Source organism: Tripterygium wilfordii, chromosome 9, assembly GCF_013401445.1.
Source record: "Tripterygium wilfordii isolate XIE 37 chromosome 9, ASM1340144v1, whole genome shotgun sequence".
NCBI lineage: Eukaryota > Viridiplantae > Streptophyta > Magnoliopsida > Celastrales > Celastraceae > Tripterygium > Tripterygium wilfordii.
The window spans coordinates 3620238-3644315 of NC_052240.1; the positions used below are offsets into that span (position 1 = coordinate 3620238).

At 37.7% G+C, this 24078-nt stretch overlaps 4 protein-coding genes across 12 annotated transcripts; 2 read left to right on the top strand and 2 right to left on the bottom strand.

The window, feature by feature from the left end:
• Nucleotides 1–131: 131 nt before the first annotated feature.
• Nucleotides 132–4265, bottom strand: LOC120005558 (nudix hydrolase 26, chloroplastic). Of its 2 annotated transcripts, XM_038855255.1 has the most exons (6): nucleotides 4015–4265; nucleotides 3881–3931; nucleotides 2639–2731; nucleotides 1150–1244; nucleotides 567–681; nucleotides 132–484 (listed from the first exon to the last, which is right to left on the bottom strand). In XM_038855255.1, exons 1-6 carry the CDS (start codon nucleotides 4078–4080, stop codon nucleotides 389–391), a joined length of 516 nt encoding a protein of 171 aa, XP_038711183.1. In that variant the 5' UTR covers nucleotides 4081–4265; the 3' UTR covers nucleotides 132–388. The 2 variants fall into 2 exon arrangements, with proteins under 2 accessions (XP_038711183.1, XP_038711184.1); XM_038855256.1 differs by lacking the exon at nucleotides 2639–2731.
• Nucleotides 4266–4370: 105 nt separating this feature from the next.
• On the top strand, nucleotides 4371–8487 carry LOC120005555 (pentatricopeptide repeat-containing protein At1g10270-like). Its single transcript, XM_038855252.1, has 2 exons — nucleotides 4371–6272; nucleotides 8197–8487. Exon 1 carries the CDS (start codon nucleotides 4414–4416, stop codon nucleotides 6208–6210), a length of 1797 nt encoding a protein of 598 aa, XP_038711180.1. The 5' UTR covers nucleotides 4371–4413; the 3' UTR covers nucleotides 6211–6272; nucleotides 8197–8487.
• Nucleotides 8488–10975: 2488 nt separating this feature from the next.
• Nucleotides 10976–12164, top strand: LOC120004924 (transcription repressor OFP13). Its single transcript, XM_038854275.1, has one exon. The coding sequence runs from the start codon at nucleotides 11289–11291 to the stop codon at nucleotides 12000–12002; it is 714 nt and encodes a 237-aa protein (XP_038710203.1). The 5' UTR covers nucleotides 10976–11288; the 3' UTR covers nucleotides 12003–12164.
• Nucleotides 12165–12490: 326 nt separating this feature from the next.
• On the bottom strand, nucleotides 12491–23923 carry LOC120004923. Of its 8 annotated transcripts, XM_038854273.1 has the most exons (6): nucleotides 23659–23821; nucleotides 19293–19375; nucleotides 18157–18568; nucleotides 17157–17235; nucleotides 13365–13580; nucleotides 12491–13128 (listed from the first exon to the last, which is right to left on the bottom strand). In XM_038854273.1, the coding sequence occupies exons 3-6, from the start codon at nucleotides 18261–18263 to the stop codon at nucleotides 12751–12753; spliced, it is 780 nt and encodes a 259-aa protein (XP_038710201.1). In that variant the 5' UTR covers nucleotides 18264–18568; nucleotides 19293–19375; nucleotides 23659–23821; the 3' UTR covers nucleotides 12491–12750. The 8 variants fall into 8 exon arrangements, 3 of the variants coding, with proteins under 3 accessions (XP_038710201.1, XP_038710199.1, XP_038710202.1); XM_038854271.1 differs by lacking the exon at nucleotides 19293–19375; XM_038854274.1 differs by lacking the exons at nucleotides 19293–19375; nucleotides 23659–23821 and adding an exon at nucleotides 18828–19284.
• Nucleotides 23924–24078: the final 155 nt, after the last annotated feature.

Below are 24078 nucleotides of genomic sequence, written 5' to 3' on the forward strand. Positions count from 1 at the left end.
TTTGATTTCATGCTTCATTTTTAAAAGTTCCCGGTGTTCATGGTTATCACAAGATTGTCTTGCACTGACAATCGCATTTGAGCACTGTCAATTGCTGTTCCATTTCCCTTTAAGAGATTTACGCCTAGAGGAATAAGAAACTGGCTAATTTATTCCAGAATGGAAATTATTTAGTTCATTTTTAACATCTGGAAAAGCAATGCCTCTTACAACATGTGCCGCATATGCATAATGAAGAAAAAGAAAATTGATAGCTTTAGGATGCTTGACTACAATCACATCAAAACATTGCTGCCAAAGTGGGATATCCAAGCTGTTAACCAGACGAGCAACTCATGGTCGATTTGTTCTGGCCTTTGAACACAAGTAATCAGCATGTGTACTTTAATCATGCAGAAATTTGAGAAATAGCTTCTTGTTCTTGAAGATGGGGGGCAAAACCAGCCAGAACTTCCCTGCAAACAGGCTTCTTAAAATCCACAGCCTGCAACCAAATGAGGGAAAAATTAAAGACTGATTTCATCTGTGTGCGCACAAAAAGAAAACAATAAGATAGGGCAACCTACAAGTTCACCTATTTGTTCTGGTGACATCCACGACCACTCGCCAAACTCGGGTTTCTCAGTTCCATCCCCCAAAAGATTAACTTCTTCTTCCTTCCCAGTGAATTTAAGGAGAAACCTGGCATTTGCGTTTCCAAGTTATATTGAATTTAGATAAATGTAATTTCAGCTTGCTTCTGTACTTGAATTAAAAAAACTGTTCCAGAAACCTTTAGGTCTAGATCAAACGTGAACCAACCCAGAAATATACGAAAACACATCCAAATGTACAGGTGCATGCAAGCCCATCAGTTTATAGGAAGTAAACTTCAAAACATTAGTTTGTATCTATAATTGCATTCTTACAACTTAAATACCTAATGAAGCTAGAGTCAACACCTTGATATACATAAGGTCACTGATTCTAAGTTGAGTGGTAAGCTGCATGCAACAACAGGGTCAATAAGGAAAAAAAATTGTCTGGACAAGAAGCGGCGAACCTTAAATGGGTTATTCTCAAGCAGGTAAACCCAACCCAACCCTGTTGTGTTGTAGTTATTCTGAATGCAGTCATCATTAACTGTAAATAGGCTATATGATTGCTTACCACTTCTGTGCTTGACCTTTCCAGTCAGATCCCCATTGATGCCTAAGTTTCTCCCGAACCTCAGGTGGAAAGTCGTATGTCAACCAACAAGGCAACTGTGATAAACCCAGGTGGGATGCATGTATCAGATTTATTTTTCAAATTGCAAAACAGTACAAAGATGGGAAAGAAAAACAGGTAAACAATGGTAGAGGCAGAGATATTTGCAGAGCTGGGGACATAATGAAGACAGAATGCTAAATAACCCAGACAACACTAGCATTTTGCTTTGTCTTCAAGTGAAAAATGTACACGCATGGAGATACATACACATACAAACACACGAGTGCAGCCACTCAGAAATAAAGGGAGGGAGGGGTGTTGTATCTTTGTGGTGAAGCAGGGTATCATTTTTCCTGACGCCATAAAATGGCACACATTAGAGAAGCACACAACTTGGCCTGCATCCACTTGTCAAGCTTATGTGTTTGACAATCAATATGTATTCAAAGAACTGTAGAATTACAATGCAAGAGAGTGTGAGAAAAAAAATGAAAATGTGAGCCCTTTAACCGAGAATATAGGATATGCAGTATGTTTATTAAATTCACGTATTAGAAAGGGTTGAATAAAGGACACGATATGGATCAGAATTAAGCTCGTAAAGATGAGATAGTGTGAGATTGTCCAAAAAATATATATATAAGAGAGAACCCGATAAGAACCGATCAGATCCTGTATTTCAACATCATATGCAAGCAAATCCAGAACCTCTTCCCTTAATACTCTTAACCCCTTCAAAAAGATGAATTCGCAAGGGTGCATACTGCATACACTAGCCTTTCTTCATGGCAAGGTTGACTTGATTGCAGTTTTGGGCATCAGCAAACAAATGAGTACACCATGGACAGAGATGACAATAATTCCAATCCAGAAGTGGTATACAAGTGAGTTGCAAGTTTATAAATAACTGCTACATGCTTCTCTTGTATACCACAAGAGGGTAGTCATTGAACTAGTGAGCCGTTAAAATTTCATAAAGTCGTTCCATATATAAAAAGCTCAATTAGTCCATCCCCTACTAATAGGTCAGCCTAGTACAAGATCCACAATGTTCCGCGCAATAAGGAAAGTGAACAGACCAAGATCAGGAAAGTGAGATAATGAGACATCACCGCAGCTAAGAAATAATATAATAGGAAGACTTACAATAACAACAGTACCAATGTTCCTTTCCCATGTATAAAAGTTGATCTCAACTCCAAATGGACCAAGATTATCTCAAACAACCAATTAGCATATGTGACACATACAGCCATTACAAATGCAATAATTTCATCACCGTTCAACAAAAATCTAATAAGACTTAAGAAAATATCAACACAGAAAACAGATATGATCCCTTGCTAAATTTTTCCTAGTTCTTAATCCAGATGCCATCATAAAGCAAAACACAAATACCTCAAAAAATTGTAGCAGACCATAAGAAACAATATCTAAAAACCAAAACCTCGGCAATAACTTCTGCTGAGCTAATTCCTGTCTCTTCTTTTAGTTCCCGCATGGCTGCAACTTTTGGGTCTTCACCCTCATCAATGCCCCCCTGTTTTAGTTTTCACAGGTGTACAAAAACATGGAGTAAATCTTCCACCAAAAACCAAGGCTAACAATGAACTTATATAGTAAATTCAAAAATAGATCCAAGTGCTAACACGACAGCAGTTCAGGTTAGTATGATTGTTAGCACAGTTTCTCAACTTCCTACAAAAACTTAGGATATCTCTCCCTATTCTCGTAGTAGGGCGAAAATACATACAAATGGTAGTCTGGTAGATGTCCTGAAAATCTCGTAACACATTCAATTACAATGCAACAACTACTGTATTAAGGCACTGTTCTTTTTTCATCACCATAAAAAGCTCAAACTCGTAACAGAACTTTGAAGTTGAACAGTGACCATATACAAACAAATGAACTTCCACTAAAATTGAAATTTTCATATTTTTTTTCGCATGGTTAGTTTGCTTCTACTCATTCGTCCATTACTCCATACATCATGAATTCCCCTCAAGTTTTTGCATGGATCTACAATGGAGATTTTGTTTCTAAACCCAATTATTCAAAGCCCATTTACCACATGTATCCCCCATAGTTTCTATTATAGCAGACTTGTTCTCAAGTTACTAGTCTTCCCAAGCATATTTGAAACTACTTGTCAATGATTTTTTATTTTTAGTGTCATTTCTCATACCAATCTGAGCAGTAAAATAATAAAAATACTTAGTTTATTGATTAACCAACTCCCAAAATGCCTATTTAATTTGTTACTCATAACACAGAAATATCTACTTTACATAGGTTTTAGTAATTATCAACTGTCCGCTTTCCTCCACAGGACGTCAGTAAATAACATTGCCATGAACACAACGATAACTCTCACCTTGGCAGCTTCAAACACTTACAATTCTTCTAACATTCAGTCTCATAAGCTACTAGCTCAATATCAATTTCAAGTTAACTCATGCTGTTTACTGACCAGCAGTGATTTCTACTTTCTTATGTCTTGAAATCAACTAAGTAGTGCATCAAACAACTGATTATGAAACAAAAGATCAACTAATATGGAATAATCACATTCATCCTTAAATAAATGAGAAATTGTCAATTTTCTCAGCAGCCAAACAGAGCACAATACCTTCAAAAGAAATCAAAGTAACAAAGGCGATCATGTGAAGCAAAAATGGCAAATCACCTGCGGCATCTGCCAAGCATCTGGTATATCCAGCCTCGAAGCAGCAAAAATCTACAAAAATCACATAAATCCAGTATTCATATATAGATACATATAACACACAATATATGCATACAGATAGAGCGGTAAACTACCTTCTTGGAAGGATTTATGAGACAGATTCCAACATTCCTACGATAACCTTCTGGAGGAGCTTCCATGGACGATGACGACGTTGATGAAGAGGCTTCCGTTGCAGGAGTGGCAGATCAGCAAATTTGCACGAGGTAGGAGGGTAATTTTTGAACGATGAGGTGGGTTTCGAATACGCTCGAAGACGGGAGCGATGGAATGTGTGGTGTAAAACACCGGGCCGGCAAAAAGCCATCTCCAGCTTCCTTGACCGTTCCATTTATCATTGCAGCCTTGATTTACCATATTATCCCTCCAAAACGAGCGAAACTACAATAATAGCCTATAGGTCATGAATTTTTTTTTAAAACGAGCGAAACATCAGCTTCTCCTTTGTCCAGTTGCCACTAGGGTTTTAGACCATGTCCCTGTACCGCCTCCTCCTCCGTTCCCTCCATCAACGTCGCGAATATTTTACGGCCACCCAGCCCTTGTCAGGCTCTTTCATCCATCACATACTCCCCAATGCTTCTGATTCCGATTCCTGTCTCACCCCAGCACAACGACAAGCCCGCCGTTCCTTCGCCTTCTCTTCCGCAGAAGAAGCAGCCGCTGAACGCCGCCGGAGGAAGCGCCGCCTTCGGATAGAGCCTCCTCTCCACGCTCTCCGATCTCAGCATGCCAATCCACCCCCTAATTCTGGTCCTCCCCGCCCTGCTCTACCGGATTCGACTTCCGCACTTGTTGGCCCCCGGCTTAATCTCCACAATCGCGTGCAGTCACTAATCCGCGCCTCTGACCTGGATGCTGCCGCCCTTCTTGCCCGCCGGTCTGTTTTCTCCAACATACGACCCACTGTCTTCACCTGCAATGCCATCATCGCAGCCATGTATCGTGGCAAGCGCTATGACGATGCCATCGCCCTCTTCCACTACTTCTTCAACCAGTCTAACATTATTCCCAACGTGGTATCTTACAATAATCTCATCAACGCCCACTGTGACAAGTCCGAAGTGGACACTGCTCTCCAAGTTTACGGCCACATCATTGCCAATGCACCGTTCAGCCCATCCCATGTCACTTACCGACATCTGACGAAAGGCTTGATTGAGTCTAACCGGATTGGTGAGGCCGTCGATCTCTTACGCGAGATGTTGAACAAGGGTCATGGGGCTGATTCCTTGGTGTACAATAATCTGATTAGTGGGTTTTTGGAGATGGGGAACTTGGACAAGGCCAATGAATTATTTGACGAGTTGAAGGAGAGGTGTTTGGTGTATGACGGGGTTGTTAACGCAACCTATATGGACTGGTTCTTCAGGCAAGGTAGGGATAAGGAGGCTATGGAGTCTTACAAGTCCTTGATGGACCGTGGATTCAAGATGGTACCCGCCACTCGTAATGTGCTCCTGGAGACATTGCTTAAGCACGGTAAAAAGGCGGAAGCTTCTTACTTGTTTGAGCAGATGCTGGACGATCACACTCCACCAAATTTTCAGGCAGTGAATTCCGATACTTTTAACATAATGGTGAATGAGTGTTTCAAACTTGGGAAGTTTGCGGAAGCAGTTGATACCTTTAAGAAGGTAGGGACAAAGCCTGGGTCGAGGCCTTTTACCATGGATGTTGCTGGGTACAGTAATATCATTGTGAGATTTTGTGAGAATGGAATGCTAACGGAGGCGGAGAGGTTTTTCACCGAGTTGTGTTCCAAGTCACTGAGCCCTGATGCCACAAGTTATAGGACATTGATTGATACCTATCTTAAGATGGAGAGGGTAGATGATGCTTTGCAGATGTTGAATAAAATGGTGGAGGCTAGGTTGAGGGTAGTTGTGGGTTTTGGGACTAGGGTATTTGGTGGGTTGATTAAAAACGGAAAAGCCGTGGACTCTGCCCATGTTCTGTTGAAAATGGGAGAGCAAGATCCAAAACCTGATGCTCTAATATATGATGTTGTGGTTAGGGGGCTTTGTGATGAGGATGCATTTGATATCGCCCGGGATGTACTGGATCAGGCTATGAGGCAGAATGTTGGTGTTACTCCTGCACTGGAGGCATTTGTGCGTGATGCTTTTGGGAAAGTGGGACGGGTACAAGAGATTCAGAATCTTCTGGATCCCAATAGGTGGGGATTATCAAGGCCTCTTCAAATGGGAGGGCAGACACAATCAAGGCCTCCTCAGTTTCAAGGGCTGCAGCGATTTGGACCACCGTAAATGGCTGGATAAAGGACATCATTCATTCGGAGCCCCTAAACAACTGGGCAACCACCATCCAGGTACATTCAAGAATTGCAGTATTTGATATGTGATCTTATACCGAGTCCTATATATGCCTGTCCATAATTTCTCTCTTCTTCTGGGGTAAAAGCATAATGCTGTTGTCAAGGTTAGGACTTTTAGAATGTTCTTTACAGGTCCCACTTTAGTTTCCAACTATCCATTTTTGAGACCGAAAAATCCACACAACACTAGCTGTTAATTTCTGTCATGGGTAGAGGATCTCATGTTGAAGGATATTTGAACTTGCACTTATTTGTAAACGTGCAAAAAAAAAAAAAAAGAACAGTAAGTTTGATTCATGCTACGTGCCAGAGGAAATGGAGAAGCAAGTACACATTTCCTGTGTGGATGCTTCTTTAATTGGCAATGGTGATAAGAGTTGAGATAGTTAGAAACTTAGAATAATGAGAATTTGTAACCTAACAAAATAAATGGGTTATACTGATATAGCCAGGTCTTCAGCCATTGTTGAAACACAGATTGGCGTGGTAATTGGTGGAACATAAATGAATTTTAAGTTTTGGAAAAGTCAATACAGAACAGAGATACTTAATTTTTTGATTTTTAAATAACTAGTAATTTTTAAGTTTTGAAGTGATCTGAGATATTTTAAGTTATTTCTTTTTTTGATTCCGAATTTTCTTTTGTAATATTGTTTATCTAAATTTTTTTGAATTTTCTTTCTATTTCAATTTATCTTATTTTGATTGCATGAAAGGATGGAAAGTGTTTCTATGTTGGTATTTCTTCAATTCATTTTATTCATTGATATCTTTTTTTTTTAGGGTGTTGATTAGCTCAATTTGGTTAGTTCGCTTTGAATTCTTTTTTGTGTTTTGTTCTGATTGCTTGCAAGGATGTTACATTTTTGCGGAAACATGCCCCCTCTCATCAAGATTTACTGTATGTGTGCAACTTGGTGTTTGATTTACTGTTTTGATTTGATGAGATTACTCCCCGCAAACCTACAAATGAATAGAGGCATCGCGATTTATATTATGATTGCAGTTATTTCAAGTGGGGCATGCACTTCCTTTACTCCTCTTCCTCTTTTAGGTGCTTGGATGAGTGTTATAGAACACAACTGTATATTTTTAAATGATTGTAGATTCTACTATGCTTTTGAAACGCTGATATTTGAAGTTTATGCATAATATTCTTTGTATTCATGTTTCAAACATTCCATCCTCACATTCATAAATGCATTTTTAGGTCTTGCTTATCTTGGACTTTTCGGGCATTTCTTGCATGTTATTGGAGAAAGTTTTCAGGGGGAAGGACCATAAAACAGTAGCATAGAAGCTATAATACACCACCATATCTTCCAAAAGATTTTAGTTCTTTTTTTGCCTTTGGAAACCATGTTTTTCATCTATGGTTAGAATTTCCAATGAAAAAAAAAAAAGCTTTCTGCTGATTTTGATCGTGTTCAAGTAAGATGGTGTGACTTTGTTGTCATTACACTTATAACTAGCAGGCAACCCGAGCTTCGCGGTGGGTTACTGCTATCCAAAGTCCTTATTGTTGCCTTAAGAAAATTTACAATGGCATGTTACACTTGTTGGAGAAAGAATTGGAGCTACAAAGGTTTATGGATAATTAGTATTGCGCGCATTCTCTTAATATCTAACTTCCAGATTGCCCAAAAATAATGACGACATTGGACCATTTGTTTACCTAGAGCAAGTTATGATTGCACAGGAAGGCAAGTAGCCTGAGTACTCCACGATTCACTCAACATAGGGTCATACCCCAATATTCACCACGTCCGTGGGGGCTACATTAGCAATAACTTCAGTTGGTCTGAGCATGTGTATAGTTCTAGTTTCATGTATGTGTATTTTTCTTTATGTCTATCTGATGCGTGATTTCTTCCTGTCTATTTACCATTCTGACTGTATTTTTGTTGGCCTTATACAGGTGTGAGGTGTTGACAACCCATGAATTAGACAAAATTGATCATACAAAAGCTGTGACTCAGTATTTATGTGCCTTTTTGGGACAATATATGGTGATTTAATGAGTTCTGAGGCATATCCATTACTCTTCCTTGTATTATCCTTTATTTTATGTCAGTATATGATGCCTATCCAACTTATCATATTAGTTTTTTCTCTCTTTGATGAAGAAATATAATTTGCATCTGATATTTTTTGTGCATGGATTTGAATTTTGGATTATGTAATAAAATGTTTCAGAGTTTCCATATCATTTGATGTGATTCTGTTCATGCAACATATGGAGGCAAGAAACTTAGCCTGGATTTATGAAATGGATCCCCAAATTTCTTGAGAAGAATTTGGGAGGTGATTCGTTTAGGCGGGACTACATGACTATTGGCTCGTGTGAAAACTATTTTTCCTCTGCAGTGAGCTCAGAGAGAAATCCTTTGCCAAAATCCCACTTGTTTTAGCTGTTATGGCAAATAGGTTTAGCTCAACTATCTTATAATTAGCAGAAATGTTGAAGCTGAAGGTCTGAAACCGAAGCTGAAGGTCTGAAACCGTATCGTTGAAGCAGCAAGATGGCATGATCTCCAAGAATTTACTGGTATTTCACCTCATTGTTTTTGATCCTCTATGGAGTATAGATGGTGATTCACTCACCAGTTTCCAATCTTTGCTTATGTGAATATTATCTAGATATGAACAAACGCGGCTATACATAATACTGCTTAAGTGAATGTATAGACTTGCGAGACTGAAATAGAGTGTTGATTTTGTAGGACTTATTGCCTGAATCTGCCTGTTTGAAAAATGGGTTCTCGAGTTCAATTGAGTCAAATTATTTAGTGATCAAATGTGCTATTACCTTACTTTTAAATGACTTCTAATTGTATATACCAGACAGAAGATACCCTATACTTCATCTTGCTTACCCACCAAACACCTATTGATTCTTCCACGTTCATTCCATGATGATCATGCAAAAGCAGTACACAAACATTGAATAATACAGTACCTCCCTGCAAACAATTTCACCATATATCTCATATATACATATATATATATACACACACAAATATATCCTGAATACATGTGCCATTTCTAAACCAACCATACAGGTACAATGATTTCGTTCCAAATTGCACTTGAATAACACTTGTGTTTGTGGGTATAAATAATTACATGCTTATGCTGATATCCATTTGTTTATATATGATGCTCGTTTGATGAGATCTCCAGGATAAGACAAACTCACTGGTGGTTATATGTTCCATGATTGATTTTATTAGGCATTTAATTAACACTTTGTTATGACTTTAAAAACAGGGTTAAGCAGCTAATTATAGCGGTCAACGGGGCATGTGCTTTGCATAGATGGGTTTTCTCCAATTATGAATCTGATCCAGGGGACAAACCCAGTTCATGAACAACCATGTTCTCTTCAAGAATGTAAGGTTAGGACAGACATTTGAATCTGGAGATTCCAGACACCAGGATCTCTTTCTCTTCTTGAGAGAATTAATTTACATTATCTCTGAAACTTCCTTGCATGGAAACATAGTGTGAAATTCCCTAGTATTAAATCAAGCATAGATCTTCAATATCAGTAGGACATCAAGCACATTTTTTTGCAAATTTAAATTCCAAAGAAAGCTTTTTGAACACTTAAAAAAAAATTATTAACTCACATTTTTTTTTTGTAACGTGGAATCCACCCAACTACTCACCAGAGTTCCGGACAACTATTATTTACTAACATGTTATTATTAGGGTCAAAGAAAGTGATCCAAATGATAAATATTTTAGTTACGCAGGCTTAACTAAAGTTTATTAGTTTTTAGGTTCATTTGTGTGGTCTAGACCGTGACCTAGTGGCATGCCTGTGTTTTGCTAGCATGCTTAAGACAAACCAAAGTCATCTTAATATTAAACATTTCAATAATATTAGTGACTCATGGGTTATATAAGAGTGACCCAATATATAATATATAGTATGAAATTATGATCATAAAACAATTATTTTTTTTATTAAATTGATCCACAATGACATAATAAACTATAGAATAAAAATGTTGTGTCCAATGAATGACAAGTCTATATAGTGAGGCAGGCCTCAATCTTGCCTCCTCCTTTCATGGGGGGGAACGTCAAGTATGCGTGATTCAACCCATCTCCCTTGAATTAAGTCACATGAATTTTGTCTTCTTATGAATTTAAGGGTTTTTCAGTTTATTTTTAAAAAAATTTATATTTACCTTCATATCTTCAACAAAAATTTCTTAAATTGTCAAAAAAATGTCATTTTCCATTACTATAATAATCAAAACCAGGTCAATTGCTGATGCTAATGTTTGTATAAACAAAAAAGGATAATTTTTTTGATAACCGGTAACGACACTATATAAATTTATCCTTTTTGGACATTTGATATGAGTATAAATTCAGGTTGTCAAGCCTGTACGCATAGAATTTTCTTACCTGATGATTTAGTAAATTGGGTTAAAGTCCAACATGTGACCACAAGGGTGTTGGCTATTGATATTTCAGTGGGAATCGAGTTCAAGAACTTCCGAATCCATACAGCTTGACCCAGAGAAATTCACCACTAAACTATTATCAAGTGATTATATAATAGCGAAATAGAGCTTTAAGGAGACAAGAGCCAAACTAACACTAATAGAAAAAAAAAAATTCAAATCATCAAAGTAAACCCTCCATTTCAAATAGAGTTAATGGTAATCAACCCACTTAACCATTCAATTTAATTAATACCCAAAAATCATTAGCCTAACTAAATAAATAAAATATTTGTTGACAAAAAAAAGGTAGTGTTGTGTTAAGTTGTTGTGAGGAAGCATTGAATAACATTAAATTCTACAAGTCCCACAATTTAATACAACACATGAATTGGTCCTACCAGTCTTCCATTTTCTTTCCATCTCCTCACCTCTTCTTTAAATATGAGGTACTGAACCTCATTAATGGCAATCACAAGGTCTACAGGCACTCACAAACCACCCTCCACAAAGACTCCATTTTTAGCCCTCCAACAAATCAAGAAAAACAATGGGGAAGAAAATAAAGATCAAATCTTTGTTCAAGAACAGCAAAGAAGCAAGGAATCCATGGCAATGGCCATCATGTAAGCACCCAAAGACTCAATCTTTCAGAGGTGGAGATAGCATGTTCAAGACAGTTAATTCTGTTTTCTTTGATCAAGTACTTGTTGATGGGGTTGAGACACCAGATTCATGGTTCACTAACTCATCAGAGACAGCTTCATTGTCTACTGAATCAGAGGATTGTAATTTTGATGGGGAGTCATTGGAGATGGTTGTGAGAGGTGTCATGAGGTCAGAGAGGTTGTTCTTTGAGCCTGGTGACACTAATTCAATCCTTGAAGAAGCAAAGACAGATGGGTTTCCATTCAAGGAGAGTGTGGCTTTGGCTATGGAATCAGAGGATCCATATGTCGATTTCAGGAGATCAATGGAGGAGATGGTGGAGTCTCATGGGGTTAAAGATTGGGAAGGTTTGGAGGAGCTTCTGGGTTGGTATTTGAGGGTTAATGGGAAGAAGAACCATGGGTTTATAATTGGTGCTTTTGTTGATTTGCTTGTTAGGATTGCTTCTGCTTCTGCTTCTGCTGGTTCTTCCTCATGTCCTGATACAACTACTTCTTTCTGTTCTGCAATTTCTTCTTTTTCTTCTTCATCTCCTTCCTGTTCATTTCAAGGTAAAAGTGAGATTTGTCAGGAAGAAAAGATGGTGTTGTCTTAGATTTAATATATTTAAAAATTTTGAGTTGTATATTATTAGGATTTAAGAAAATGAGACCAGTACTCTGTTTGAGATTTGTGTCTTAGATATTATCCCATTTTTGTGTATATATATATAAGATTTGCCTTAAAAGGTACTCTCTTTTTTTTTTTTTTTGAAAAAAGACAATATATTAAGATAAACCATAATCAGTCAGAATACATTCAGCTGCATAAGCAGTCCTTACAGAAGGAGGCACAGATCTCTCCTTAACCACCATAGTGTTTGATAGTCTTCCTAAACTAGCAAGCCTATCTGCTCTTAAAAGGTACTCTCTTTGAATTCAAAGGCTCACATATAAGCTATAATTGCTATTAGTATCATTGCCATTAGTCCAGCATAGCAGAAGAACTGGCAGATTGTTTTAACTCATAACAAAACATTCCTGCCATTGAAGACTAATCAAGAGCAAGTCCGTTATAAAAAAAATCAAAACAAAGAGAGAAACAGAAAGAAAAACAAAGATACCCACTTGATCATTGATATGCAAAAACTCAGTTTAACACATTAGCCTCTCTGAAGACATTGATTGAACTGAGTCTCAAATGAAGATCAATAGATATGAAATAAGGAAAATGTTGATCACAGCAAGAGCAAATTACTAGAAGATGCTGTTACTGAGAAAAAAGTGCAGGAAAGATAATGAGAACAAGAGAGAACTTGATTGCACCAAACACACACTACTAGATGGATAACTTTAGCAGTAGGATTACAGCCTTGATCGCTTAGCAGCATTCCCTCGGAAACTGTCAAGCAACATAGAGCTCTGCCATTTTGAGCATTTTGGTTCCATTTCAGATTCCATCACATAGAGATAGCAATGGTTACAACCCATCAGGATAAGTGAAGGGAATCCATGTTTGGCAATACTGCAATAAGTCTCAAATCCTCTTTTGCCCAAAGAAACAGTCAGCCGTTGGCATGATGGCAATGATGCGTTGGAACGATTTGGCAACTTATCTTGAAGGCGCACCACTGGCGCTGGAAGTGCAAGAGTGAAGTCTGAATTTGTACTTTTTCCATCCTCTTTTGTTTTGCTCTCTGCGAGACACCTCCTTCCTATCTCCTCAAGGACTTTTTCTCCAACCTAAAAAATAAATTAAGATTTTGATTTTGATCAATCAAACAGCAAAACAAAATATCAACCAGCATGCAATTGGTAAGGAAAGCAATAGGTTTTAATGTTATTGCATTTGAAGGCAACAACTGCTAAGGGAAAAATTGGAAATTTCAAGAATGAACGATGCACCAATCAAAAAAAGGAAAGGAAAAATAAAAAATTAAAGTGATTATCAAATCTGCTCACGAAATAGATATATTTACCAAATCATCCAAACTCTTTTCCAATTGGGAAAGAGTAGGAAAGGATCCTTCCCATTCACTTAGGCTTACATCCTGTTTCAGTGCATTAAGATCAAGCGACTTGTGGTATTCCTGACGGCGATGATCAATGTTTGAATCACTCACATTGTTGCGAATAAGATTCTTTGCCCCAGAACTATTACGCTTAATTTTGCAATTAGCAGAGTCAACAGTTAGCTGCAATTAGCAGAGAGTTAGAGGCCATCTTAAGAAGAATGAGAAAATGGCTTTATAGTTTTTGCTAATTATAATAGCATTCCATGCCTATATACTAATCAGCAGAACATGGTTTTATAGTAGAATGTCTTGCAAGGTAGAGGTAGGTGGAGGTTAGCAAGAGGAAGAAAATATATATTTTAGCTAGTGTCAAACAAAAAAAAGAAGTTCCAACAAAATAAATTAATTAGAGTTGACCGCATTCCTATATCACGCTAGAGTTCAAAATTTTCAATTCCAATGCTTTTCACCAACTAAGCCATTAAAGCTGAAAGTTCTGAAATGAAATCTGCGTTTCTTAGATGAAAACAACAATATTTCAATTATTAGTCAAATTCCAACTGGAAATGTAAATGGAGAAAAAAAAAATAGAGAAAATGAAGACAAAAGGTGGCACGAGAGTGCTAGCGAATTTTTGCTTTCAAATGAAGAATGAAGAGTTTGACCAATCCACTTGAATACTGCCCGAAAGAAACTATGAGTAAGCGTCATAGCAACAACAAATAAACAGAGGACGAGTTTTATGCCAAATCAAGTAATGGAATCCAAGTATAGTAAATGCAGCCAGCCAAAATCATGTTTTATTTTTCTCGGGAATGGACATAAAACACCAAGACAGTTCCAAGCATTTACTGCGTACAACAATCAATATAACTCCATAGCTTCTATGACGGAAAAGATACCAGTATTACGGTCACCAAAATTTTAAAAGCCTATAGTTTTCTTCCGTACTTTAAGAGCCTACAAACTTGGTCCATAAGCTTGGACATTGTAGTTTCTATGCGCTAATCTTCCACTGAACAATTACTTCCTGAAGAAACTACAATTAGCTATCATGAAAGTGATAATTGGAAATGAAGTATGAACACTCAATAGGAAAATCAGAAAGTGCTCAAGGAGCCCTAAATTAAGATGCATCCATAGAAAAAATGTGCTTGCCATCGCAATAAGCATCAAGCCAGTGCTACTATCATCAATTCTGAAGTCCCTGATAAGCCTTTTATTCTTATAAGAGTATGACCATGATTTGGTAAAATCTTTCCCAAGCCTCTTGGCTGAACATGCCTTTTAGATGTATTGTCATTTGCTCCTGGGTATTATTTCGCTTTTCAATCTTTCAAGGACTTTTGTGATGTACTCCTTCTTAGGTTCTACATGTAGAACTGTTCTTCATAACCATTATGGAGGGTCAGAGATAAAACTATGCAGAGGTATGGTCATTTTCTCAAGAAAAGAAAAGTGATGTCAAAGTCATCCATCCCAATCATAAATGGCACAAATGAACCCAGGACATTTGACTCATGTATACAGTTGTCATAACGATATCATACAGCTCTCTGAACAACCTTGATGTTTGTGGCCTCGATAGCTATAAAGAACAGCAGCAAGCAGTTTGCCAAGGGCCATTGGACCAAAAGGTCCAAAACATGCAATTCAAACCCTAAATTTCTCCCAGTTTGCAGTAACACCGTCCACCCTGAATAGTTGGAATTATAAAAGCAAAGCTTCCCTCAAACAATAGTCTGCCAAGGTCCAGGGAGACTCTTTTACCTCTTCAATTCGCTGAAGCTGAAAGAATTGCTCCCACCCGAGAAATCCAGCTATAGGATTCCTCGGAGCTTTTATAGTCAGCGATCACAAGTTTGGTCAACTTAGGAGTGATAGTGCCACTCCTTATGAACAGCTAATTAGCCTTCTGTTCTGTGAATTATTGTGGAGGAGAGATGACTGGTCCATGATAAATCCTTCTTACTTGCGATACTTGATAAAGATGAGCATTTGATCCTGGACTTTAACTACTGCATTTTATGCCTAACTTGTAAATGGACAGATGCCACGTTCTCTCTGAGTGATCGCATCTTTTTCTCTCATTGTTGCAAGCATTGGTATGACATGCTCAGACACCATTTTCTAAGTGACATGCTCAATCTCTTGTTTCCTTTGGTTAGAACACTCGAAAAGAAAAACATAGGACGGTAGGATTTTTGAGGAATCCTGAACCTCTTATGTAAAACAAGTCAATGTAAGTTCGTAATCATGTACACGTATAAAATTAGTTTCTCATAACCTACACAAATGGGAATCATGTTTTAGTGGAAACCATGAGAAACTCATGCCAATGGTGCAGTAGCATGGTCCAAATGAGGAAACAAAAACAGAACAAAGCAACTGATTCATATATCAACATCAATTCATGGAATATCTTCTATTACTACCACAAAATCACTTGATTGCCATTCCTGGTATCACAACTACTACAATTCAATCAATCATTAACCTAATTCAACTTCCCAACACATAATCAAAATAAAACGATGACTCAAGTTACTGTAATTAGTAGGTACTTACATCTAAGTAACGAAAGAGAATTGGGTGTGGGTGGCTCTGGCACTCTCACCTCCTTAGACCATGTGTCTACCACAATTAAACCATACCTGGTAGTACAAACTGTAGAAAATCCCACGATGGCACAACCCAGAGCCAGCCTCCCCACCATCTCAGCCCATTGGGCCGTGGCAGTTCCCAGCCCACCTTCCTGGAAAATGCTGGACAAATGTTTGAAGGCTTGGGCAAGCTTATAAGCTAGACACCAAGCCCCTCAACAACCGATGTGAGACTTTTTGTCCTAACATTTTTTTTTTTTTTTTTTGACCCAACGCAAAAAGCACAACTCTTTTATTAGTACTATCAGAATAAGTAGCACGATGACTCTTGGCCAAAACACATGTATCACACTGAAAATTGGAAGGTTCACATGTAGAAAATAAAGTAGGAAATAAATATTTCAAGTACCCAAAGGAGACATGACCCAAACGATGATGCCATAACCGAATCTGATCTTCTGATGCCCTAGATGACCCTTTTGCTGATAGAGATCGTCCCATACTAACATCTTCCACATAATATAATCCCTCTCTCTTCATGTAGATGGTATCCATTTAGAGGTTGGTTCTCTAGGGCATTTTCTACATGGTATCGAAGCTGGGATTTTCTACATGGTATCGGAGCAGGTGTGCTCGTCCCCGATGAAAAAGTCCACTCGTTTGGCCTTGGGCTTTGATACCCAGTCCACGAGTGCGGGGGAGTGTTAAAAAGGTGTTAAAGGGATAAAAAAAAAAATTCGTGGGATTTTCTACATGGTATCGAAGCGGGTGTGCGCTCGTCCCCGATAAGAAGTCCACTCGTTGGGCCTTGGGCTTTGATAACCAGTCCACGAGTGCGGGAGAGTGTTAGGACAAAAAGTCTCACATCGGTTGTTGAGGGGCTTGGTGTCTAGCTTATAAGCTTGCCCAAGCCTTCAAACATTAGTCCAGCCTTTTCCAAGAAGGTGGGCTGGGAACTGCCACGGCCCAATGGGCTGAGATGGTGGGGAGGCTGGCTCTGGGTTGTGCCATCGTGTGATTTTCTACACAAACATGGTCATGATTCATGAATCGTTTATATTATCTTTTCAATCAACAGAAAGAAACATGGGTAGTTTCGGTCCACAAAAACAATATCGGCGTACCGATCAAAATCATATACAACTGAACTGACCTTCACCGACTGAAGAAGATTCATGCAGCAGGCTCTTGTTGAATCCGTAGCTTCCAGCGCCAGCCCATATTTCTTCGAACTAGGTGTAATCCATCAATTGTGAACGTTTTATTATTATGTATTTTCTCCTCTTTTCTCTCAATTTTTGAACACTTTTTAGTGGTCTTTTTTAAAATATTTTTTGAAAAAAAAAATTCAAAATAAGGGAAACAAGTAAAACAAAATTTACTCTTTTTTTCCTTATTAATTTCCCTCTATATTAATTATTAGCGAGTTTTTTTATAGGAAAAAATCTTTATAAGTAATATTAAAAATCATTAAAATTAACAATTCTTGTCATGTAAATTTGTTGTGACCCATACAATGTGTCGAAATTTGTTTCTTCTAACTAAAATTTGATGTGTGGCAACCCAAATCAGTTAATACATATATCTGGCCTGCTAGGTTTGTTTTTGAATGTCATATACTTCTAGATAAGGATGTTAATGGCACGGGTTTTTTCGTAATCCGCAGTTTTTATTTTTGTACCTGTTTCAACTTCACCATGGTAACCCTCTTACATTTGTATTCCTTCCGCCAGTTTAGTTTGTCCTGTTTTTTTTGGTATTCCTAATGGCAATGTCAATGATACCAACTGGGGATGTGGTACTGACTATCCAGTCTCCACAACCTTAGTTTCATATTGCAATTTTATTGAAAATCTCAAAGCTTCAAAAAAATCACCTGACAAAAAACACCAACCAACCTTGGATGCAACAAAAACTTCAAAATGAACCACAGCAAACTCGTACAATTTTCAAGTTCAAAGGAAAACAAAGATATCTCACCCTTGCTTGATCCTTGAATCATTTAGCTGAATCTCATATAAAGACTACAGCTCTAGGACAAACAAGCACAAGAGACAGGGAGATGAAATAAGGTAAATACTGATCACAAGAAGAATAAATATTAGGACATGCTAGCATTGATAACCAAGTTTTGGAAAGATAATTGAACATACCAAACAAACAATAGGATGGGTAACGTTCTCTCGAAGACTACATCCTTGATCCCTGAGCATCGTTCCCACGGAAACAGTCGACCAAGTAGCTCTGGCAGTTTGGGCATTTTGGTTCAATTTCAGATACCATCACATAAAGAAAGCATTGGTTACAACCCATCAAGATAAATGGAGGGACACCATGTCTGCCAATGCAGTCAGAAGCCTCAAATCTTGTTTTGCCCAAAGAAACAGGTGACTGTTGACATGATGGCCATGAAGCAGCGTATAGATTTGGCGACTTATCTTGACAGCGCACCACTGGTGCTGGAGGTGCAAGTATGAAGTCTAAATTGGTTCTTTGCCCATCCACAATGGATCTCTGTTCTGCAAGACATCTCCTTTTGCTCTCCTCGAGGTTTTTTGCTCCAACCTTAAAAATGAATTAAGATTTGGATTTTGATCAACCAAACATCAAAAAACTGATAAGTCAAACATCAAAAATGAAGCAAGCGAAACAACCACCAGAGAGCAATCCGTAAGGTAAGCAATATGTTTTAATGTTATTGCATTTGAAAACAACAACTGATAAAGAAAGGTGTGGAATACCAATCAAAAAAAGGAAAGGCAAGGAATCAAAATTAAAGTGATTGTCAAATTTGCTTATGAAGTAGATATATAGTCATATTCACCTTGTCATCCAAAGTATTTCGCAACTGGGAAAGACAACGAAAGAATCCTTGCCATTCACTCAGGGTTGGATATGGTTTCGAAACATTAAGATCAAGGGACTTGTGGTATTCTTGACGGAGATAATCTATGCCCGAGCTACCGTCATCATCATTGAGAATAGTTTGTTTTGCCCCATAACTGTTACACTCACTCTTGCAGTTATCAAACTTGAGAGTTTGCTGCAATTGACGAGAGTTTGAGGCCATCTTAAGAAGAATAAGGCAATGGCTTCCTAGGTTTTTGCTAATTTATAATAGAGTAGCACACCTACATAGTACACTAATGACTAATCAGTAGAACATGGTTTTATAGTACAGTCTTGCAAGGTAGAGGTTTTAGCATCATAGGAGAAGCTATATTTTCCCAAGTGTCAAAAAACATTGGAGTTCCGACAAAAGAAATTAATTAGAGTTCGAATACAATACCTATATCAAGCTAGAGTTCAAATATTTAACTCAACTGCTTTTCACCAAATAAGACATTAAAGCTGAAAGTTCTGGAACAAAATCTGCATTTATTAAATCAAAACAACACAGTATTTTAATTCAGTCAAATTCCTACTGGAACTGTAAATTTCGAAAACCATAAGAAAAAAGGGCCAGAAAGCTACAGAAAAGCGCCAGCAAATTTTAAATTTGAAAAAGCCTGTAGAGTTATAACAAGAATCCAACTGAATAACGCTAGAAAGAAACTACAAGTAACAGTCATAACCAGAACAAATAAACAAGTGGAAGCAAATTCCACGATGTACAAAGGCTGTCACAATTCATCATCACACGCAGAAAAGGATAAACGTCCATTTATTGTATCAAATATGAACCACGCACATTGAGTTTTATGCCAATTCATGTGATGGAACTCAAGTATAGTGAATGCAGACAGCCTAAATCACGTTTTTTTTTTCGGGGAAGGAAAAAAAGTTAATGTTGAAAGTCGCCAAGATGGGTCTGAGCATTTAATGCACGCAACAATCAGTATAACTCCATAGCTTCTATGATGGAAACGATATCAGTATTAAAGTAACTGAAATTCAAAAAGCCTAGAGTATTCAGCCACATTCCAGATATTACAAAATGAGGAAGTGTAAGAGCCTACAAACTTGGTCCAAAATTTTTAGGTATTGTATGTTCAATGCATTGACCCTCCTCAAAACAATTGCTTCCTGAAGAAAACTACAATTTGCTATCGCGGAACAGTGAAAATTGGAAAAGAAGCATGCACACTCAATAGATAAATCAGAGAGGATGCAAGGAGCCCTAAATTCAAAGTTTCATGTCAAAGAAAATGCTACGATTATACCAATAAGCCATCAACCCGGTGATCCTATTATCAATTAGGGTGATTCAAAAGTTTTTTTTAGAAAAAAAGTAAACAACTCCTATGCACAAGACTCCTGCGGTGGGCAAGGTAGGAGACATTTAGGATGTGTGGAGACTTTAACCCCACATAATACGTGGAGAGGTTGTTTCCAAAAATTGAACCTATGACCTCTAGGTTTTACACCTACAACTCTACCACATAATATCTGCTTATGCTTTTTGAAGAAACATTTTGTCAGTCATTTCTATTCTAATGGACAGATGATAAAATAGTGAATTTAAAACATTTAACAAAAGATAACCATTAATGGCTATATACTTTCCATAGTCAAGTGATAACATACTTTTGTTCAGCTCAAATTTCTCCAAGTCACCAAAAAATATTTTAAAAGCAAAACTAATATAGACCATAAACTGCACCCAAAACAAATTACTTGCATAATATATCTCTATCACATCTTTGACAACAAGTAACTCCAGCCTAGAACATTAAGATAATCCACATAAAGAACATCAATAACTCAAGTACTAGCAAACTTTATCAGAAAATTACTTTGTGTGAATATGAGAGTTTGGCTCTACTGTTCTCGCCCGCATGCACTCAAAAGTTTGGTGTGCATGATGCATATCTCGGAAATGACACAATGAAGAGGAAGGAAAAGGTATACTCACGCGAACCAATAATAAAAGAAACATTACTCGAATTTTCCACCATGTATGGAAATGTCTTAAAGGAGTCCAGTAGTTACTAGTTTGAAGAAGCAAAAAAAATCACTTTTAATAAGTTTTTATCCCACTGTCATTTATTAGTTAAACCCTTGTCATTAAACACACATGAAAAACAAACTCAAAACGCATTGCCTCCAAACATAACCGAGGATTTGAAGGAGCAAAAAACCAAGAATGTGATTCAGCAGGCCAAAATGCTACACAGCCATATAATTATTTTGAGCATGCTCGCACTAAAAGAAAAAGAAAAAAATTCTGAAAGTCATAACATCCCAAGAAAGCCCCGTTGACAACTACCCACATAACAAAAGCATAAAAGCTATAGCTCTAACCACTTCAAAGCCCATGTAAGAAACTAAGACCAATAGTATTAGAGATCACCAAGGCAAGCCTGCTATCATGAACTTTTATAAAAAGCTTCAGGTTCATAGATTTATTAACTTCCATGAGCATAATCCAACTTGGAAAGATTGTACTCCTTGGTTGCTTGAAGTGGATATGATTACAATTTACCCTGATACCAAAAAGGTATACTCGCACACACCAATAAAAGGAAAGACAATACTCGAGCTTTCACCATGCACGGAACTCTTTTATAGGACTCCTCTACTTTGAAAAGTTCTTTAAAAAAAGAAATCAATCTAAGAATGAATAGTGAAAAACAAACACACGTCACATTGCCTCCTAACATGACAAGGATTTAAAGGGGACGGACAAAGACGCTGTGATATGAGGACATAAGTCACCAACTTCAAAAAAAAAATTAACATTGAAAGAATTCTATAAATTTTTAGTGAAAAGGGAAATGAAGTGACATAAGTTAGAAAATTGTTACAAATAGTAGCAGTTCCTAGTACTGTTTGATCACAATATTGATTTGTTATTTGTAAACAAAACAATTCATTCAAAAAGAAATGAAGAGATGTTGAGATCCAAGGAAGCTAAATAGACATAAAGGAAGAGCAATAACTAAACAAGCTTTCAACATTTACCAGACCACCCACTTGAGAACAATAGGTCTCATCCATGAATCAAAGATCAAGTTAACAGTAGCGTATGAAGTTCGTTGGAAACTGATTTGTCATATGTATCGTTAAATAACAAATCCATTACCATCTCCGCAGTAGATGCATCTCCAGAGAACCCCTATCAACCATTTCCCGAAGAAGCTGCATTGCCAAAAAAGCATTGTTGTCTCGCAATAATCCTCGAATGATTGTATTGTAAGTACCACCATTTGGAGGGCAATTAGTACCTTCCATTTTCCTGATGAGTTCATATGCTTCCCTCGAGTGCCCTTCTTTATAGATGCCATTGATCAAGATATTGTACGTCTTTATATCCGGATCTAGGCCTTTGATACGCAAGCTATAAAAAAATTCCTCGCAATATTAAGCTTCCCGCCCATACTTAAACCATCAATGATGGTGTTATAAGTTATAATATTAAGTTCCAACCCACTTTCTTCCATTGCTTTAAATAAAACCAATGCCTCATCAACATACCCGTGCTTGCATAAACCATCCAATAGAGTCGAGTAAATCATCAAGTTTGGAGTATGACTGCGTGCACACATCTCCTTAAGAAGATTTTTTGCCTCTTGAACACTGCCTACCTTGCACAATCCACTTATAAGGGTATTGTATGTAATAGTGTCAGCACACAATCCTATGGAATTCATATCACTAAAAAGTCCCATTGCCTTTTCTATACGTTTACTCTTACAACATCCATTGATTAATATACTATAACTAATAACATCAAGTCCAAAACCCCTTTCAGCAATCGTATCAAACACATTCAATGCCTTATCAATTCGGCCTACTAGACAATATCCGTCCATCAATGCATTATAAGTGACCACATTTGGGTCCATCCCGACCTCAATCATCTTCTCAAGTACACATTCAGCCTCTAAAATCTTCCCTTCTTTACATAGCTTATCAACGATAATACTATAAGTGATGACATTTGGTGTGATCTTCCTTGCAATCATTTCATTCCATAATCTAGTAGTCTTGTTCCGTTGGTCTGAATTGCATGCACCTTGAATTAAAGAGTTATAAGTGACAACATCCTGTGTAACACCTTGATCCATCATTTCCAAATACAGATTGAAAGCGTTGTCAAATTGCATGTCCTTGCATAGGCTGTCAATGACTGCACTATATGCTACCACATTTGGTTTACAACCTCTTTTTTCCATTTCGTTGAGTAAGTGAACTTATAACCTATTTTACAGAAAGGATTTATCATTGTGGTGTAAGTAACTACATCTGGTTGATAACCATTATCCACCATCTCATCAAAAAATCTCACAGCATGTGCAACTTTACCCTCAACGCACAACCCCTTGATGATGGTGGTAAATGTTACAGTATTAGGTTGGAGACCAAGTTTCAGGATTTTCCCCAGAAGAGAAAACCCAAAATCCACACGCCTCAAACAACAAAGACAAATATATTATAAGTATAGATATTGTGCCTGATACCAAACAGCTCCATAGATTTAGCCAGTGAAATCACCGCCGAATAGTGATTCATTTTCACTATAGAACCAAACAATCGATTAAATTCGAACGTAGAAGATGGAGGGTGCATGTAAACCATCCGATTAAAGCAATCAACAGCATCATCAATGCCGTTGAATTCAAAATTGCGGTTTCTTAATGAAGATTTGGAGGTATGAAAAGAGGCCGATCTGAGAGAAGTAGGAAGTGAAAAGTAATTCAGAGAAGTCATACCTTGAAGAGGAAGAAGACGAGAAGGGGACATCGTAGCGAACACAGAAGCTCTTCTTCTTCGCATCATGGTCTGCTTGCAGGCGGCGAGCAAGTATTAAGACGAACGAAATCGATGGAGTTCATGTGGTGTCCGGTGTGCCGGGGAGACCCAGGTGTCCGACTGTCCGTAACTAACTCCGTCCCTCAAACAGCCCAATGGGCTTACGGTGGCTTACAAAAGTTGGGTTTGTTTATGTCATTATTGGGTCACACTAAAGATGGCATGATATTGGGCTTGTCCTTTGAAAGTCTAAGTGGGCTTTGGAGGAGCTTTGGGCTTGAGTCGTCAATAGGCCTCAGTGAAGGACAATCAATTTGAATGTTTGCGAATAAGCCCATAACCCATACTGCAGAAAGCCCAAGAGGGTTGCATTGCTTGAG

What these genes read in the sequence shown, in the direction of transcription:
- LOC120005555 (XM_038855252.1), top strand. Translation starts at nt 4,414, where the DNA reads ATGTCCCTGTACCGCCTCCTCCTCCGTTCCCTCCATCAACGTCGCGAA.
- LOC120004924 (XM_038854275.1), top strand. Translation starts at nt 11,289, where the DNA reads ATGGGGAAGAAAATAAAGATCAAATCTTTGTTCAAGAACAGCAAAGAA.
- LOC120005558 (XM_038855255.1), bottom strand. Translation starts at nt 4,080, where the DNA reads ATGGAAGCTCCTCCAGAAGGTTATCGTAGGAATGTTGGAATCTGTCTC. An exon ending in TCATAAATCCTTCCAAGAAG is followed by an intron (nt 3,932 to 4,014) that starts GTAGTTTACCGC and finishes TGATTTTTGTAG; the next exon opens with ATTTTTGCTGCTTCGAGGCT. An exon ending in AAAGGTCAAGCACAGAAGTG is followed by an intron (nt 682 to 1,149) that starts GTAAGCAATCAT and finishes CGCAAATGCCAG; the next exon opens with GTTTCTCCTTAAATTCACTG.
- LOC120004923 (XM_038854271.1), bottom strand. Translation starts at nt 18,263, where the DNA reads ATGCCCAAACTGCCAGAGCTACTTGGTCGACTGTTTCCGTGGGAACGA. An exon ending in ATCTTCTTCAGTCGGTGAAG is followed by an intron (nt 13,581 to 17,156) that starts GTCAGTTCAGTT and finishes TGCTAATTGCAG; the next exon opens with CTAACTGTTGACTCTGCTAA. An exon ending in AAAAGAGTTTGGATGATTTG is followed by an intron (nt 13,129 to 13,364) that starts GTAAATATATCT and finishes TTTATTTTTTAG; the next exon opens with GTTGGAGAAAAAGTCCTTGA.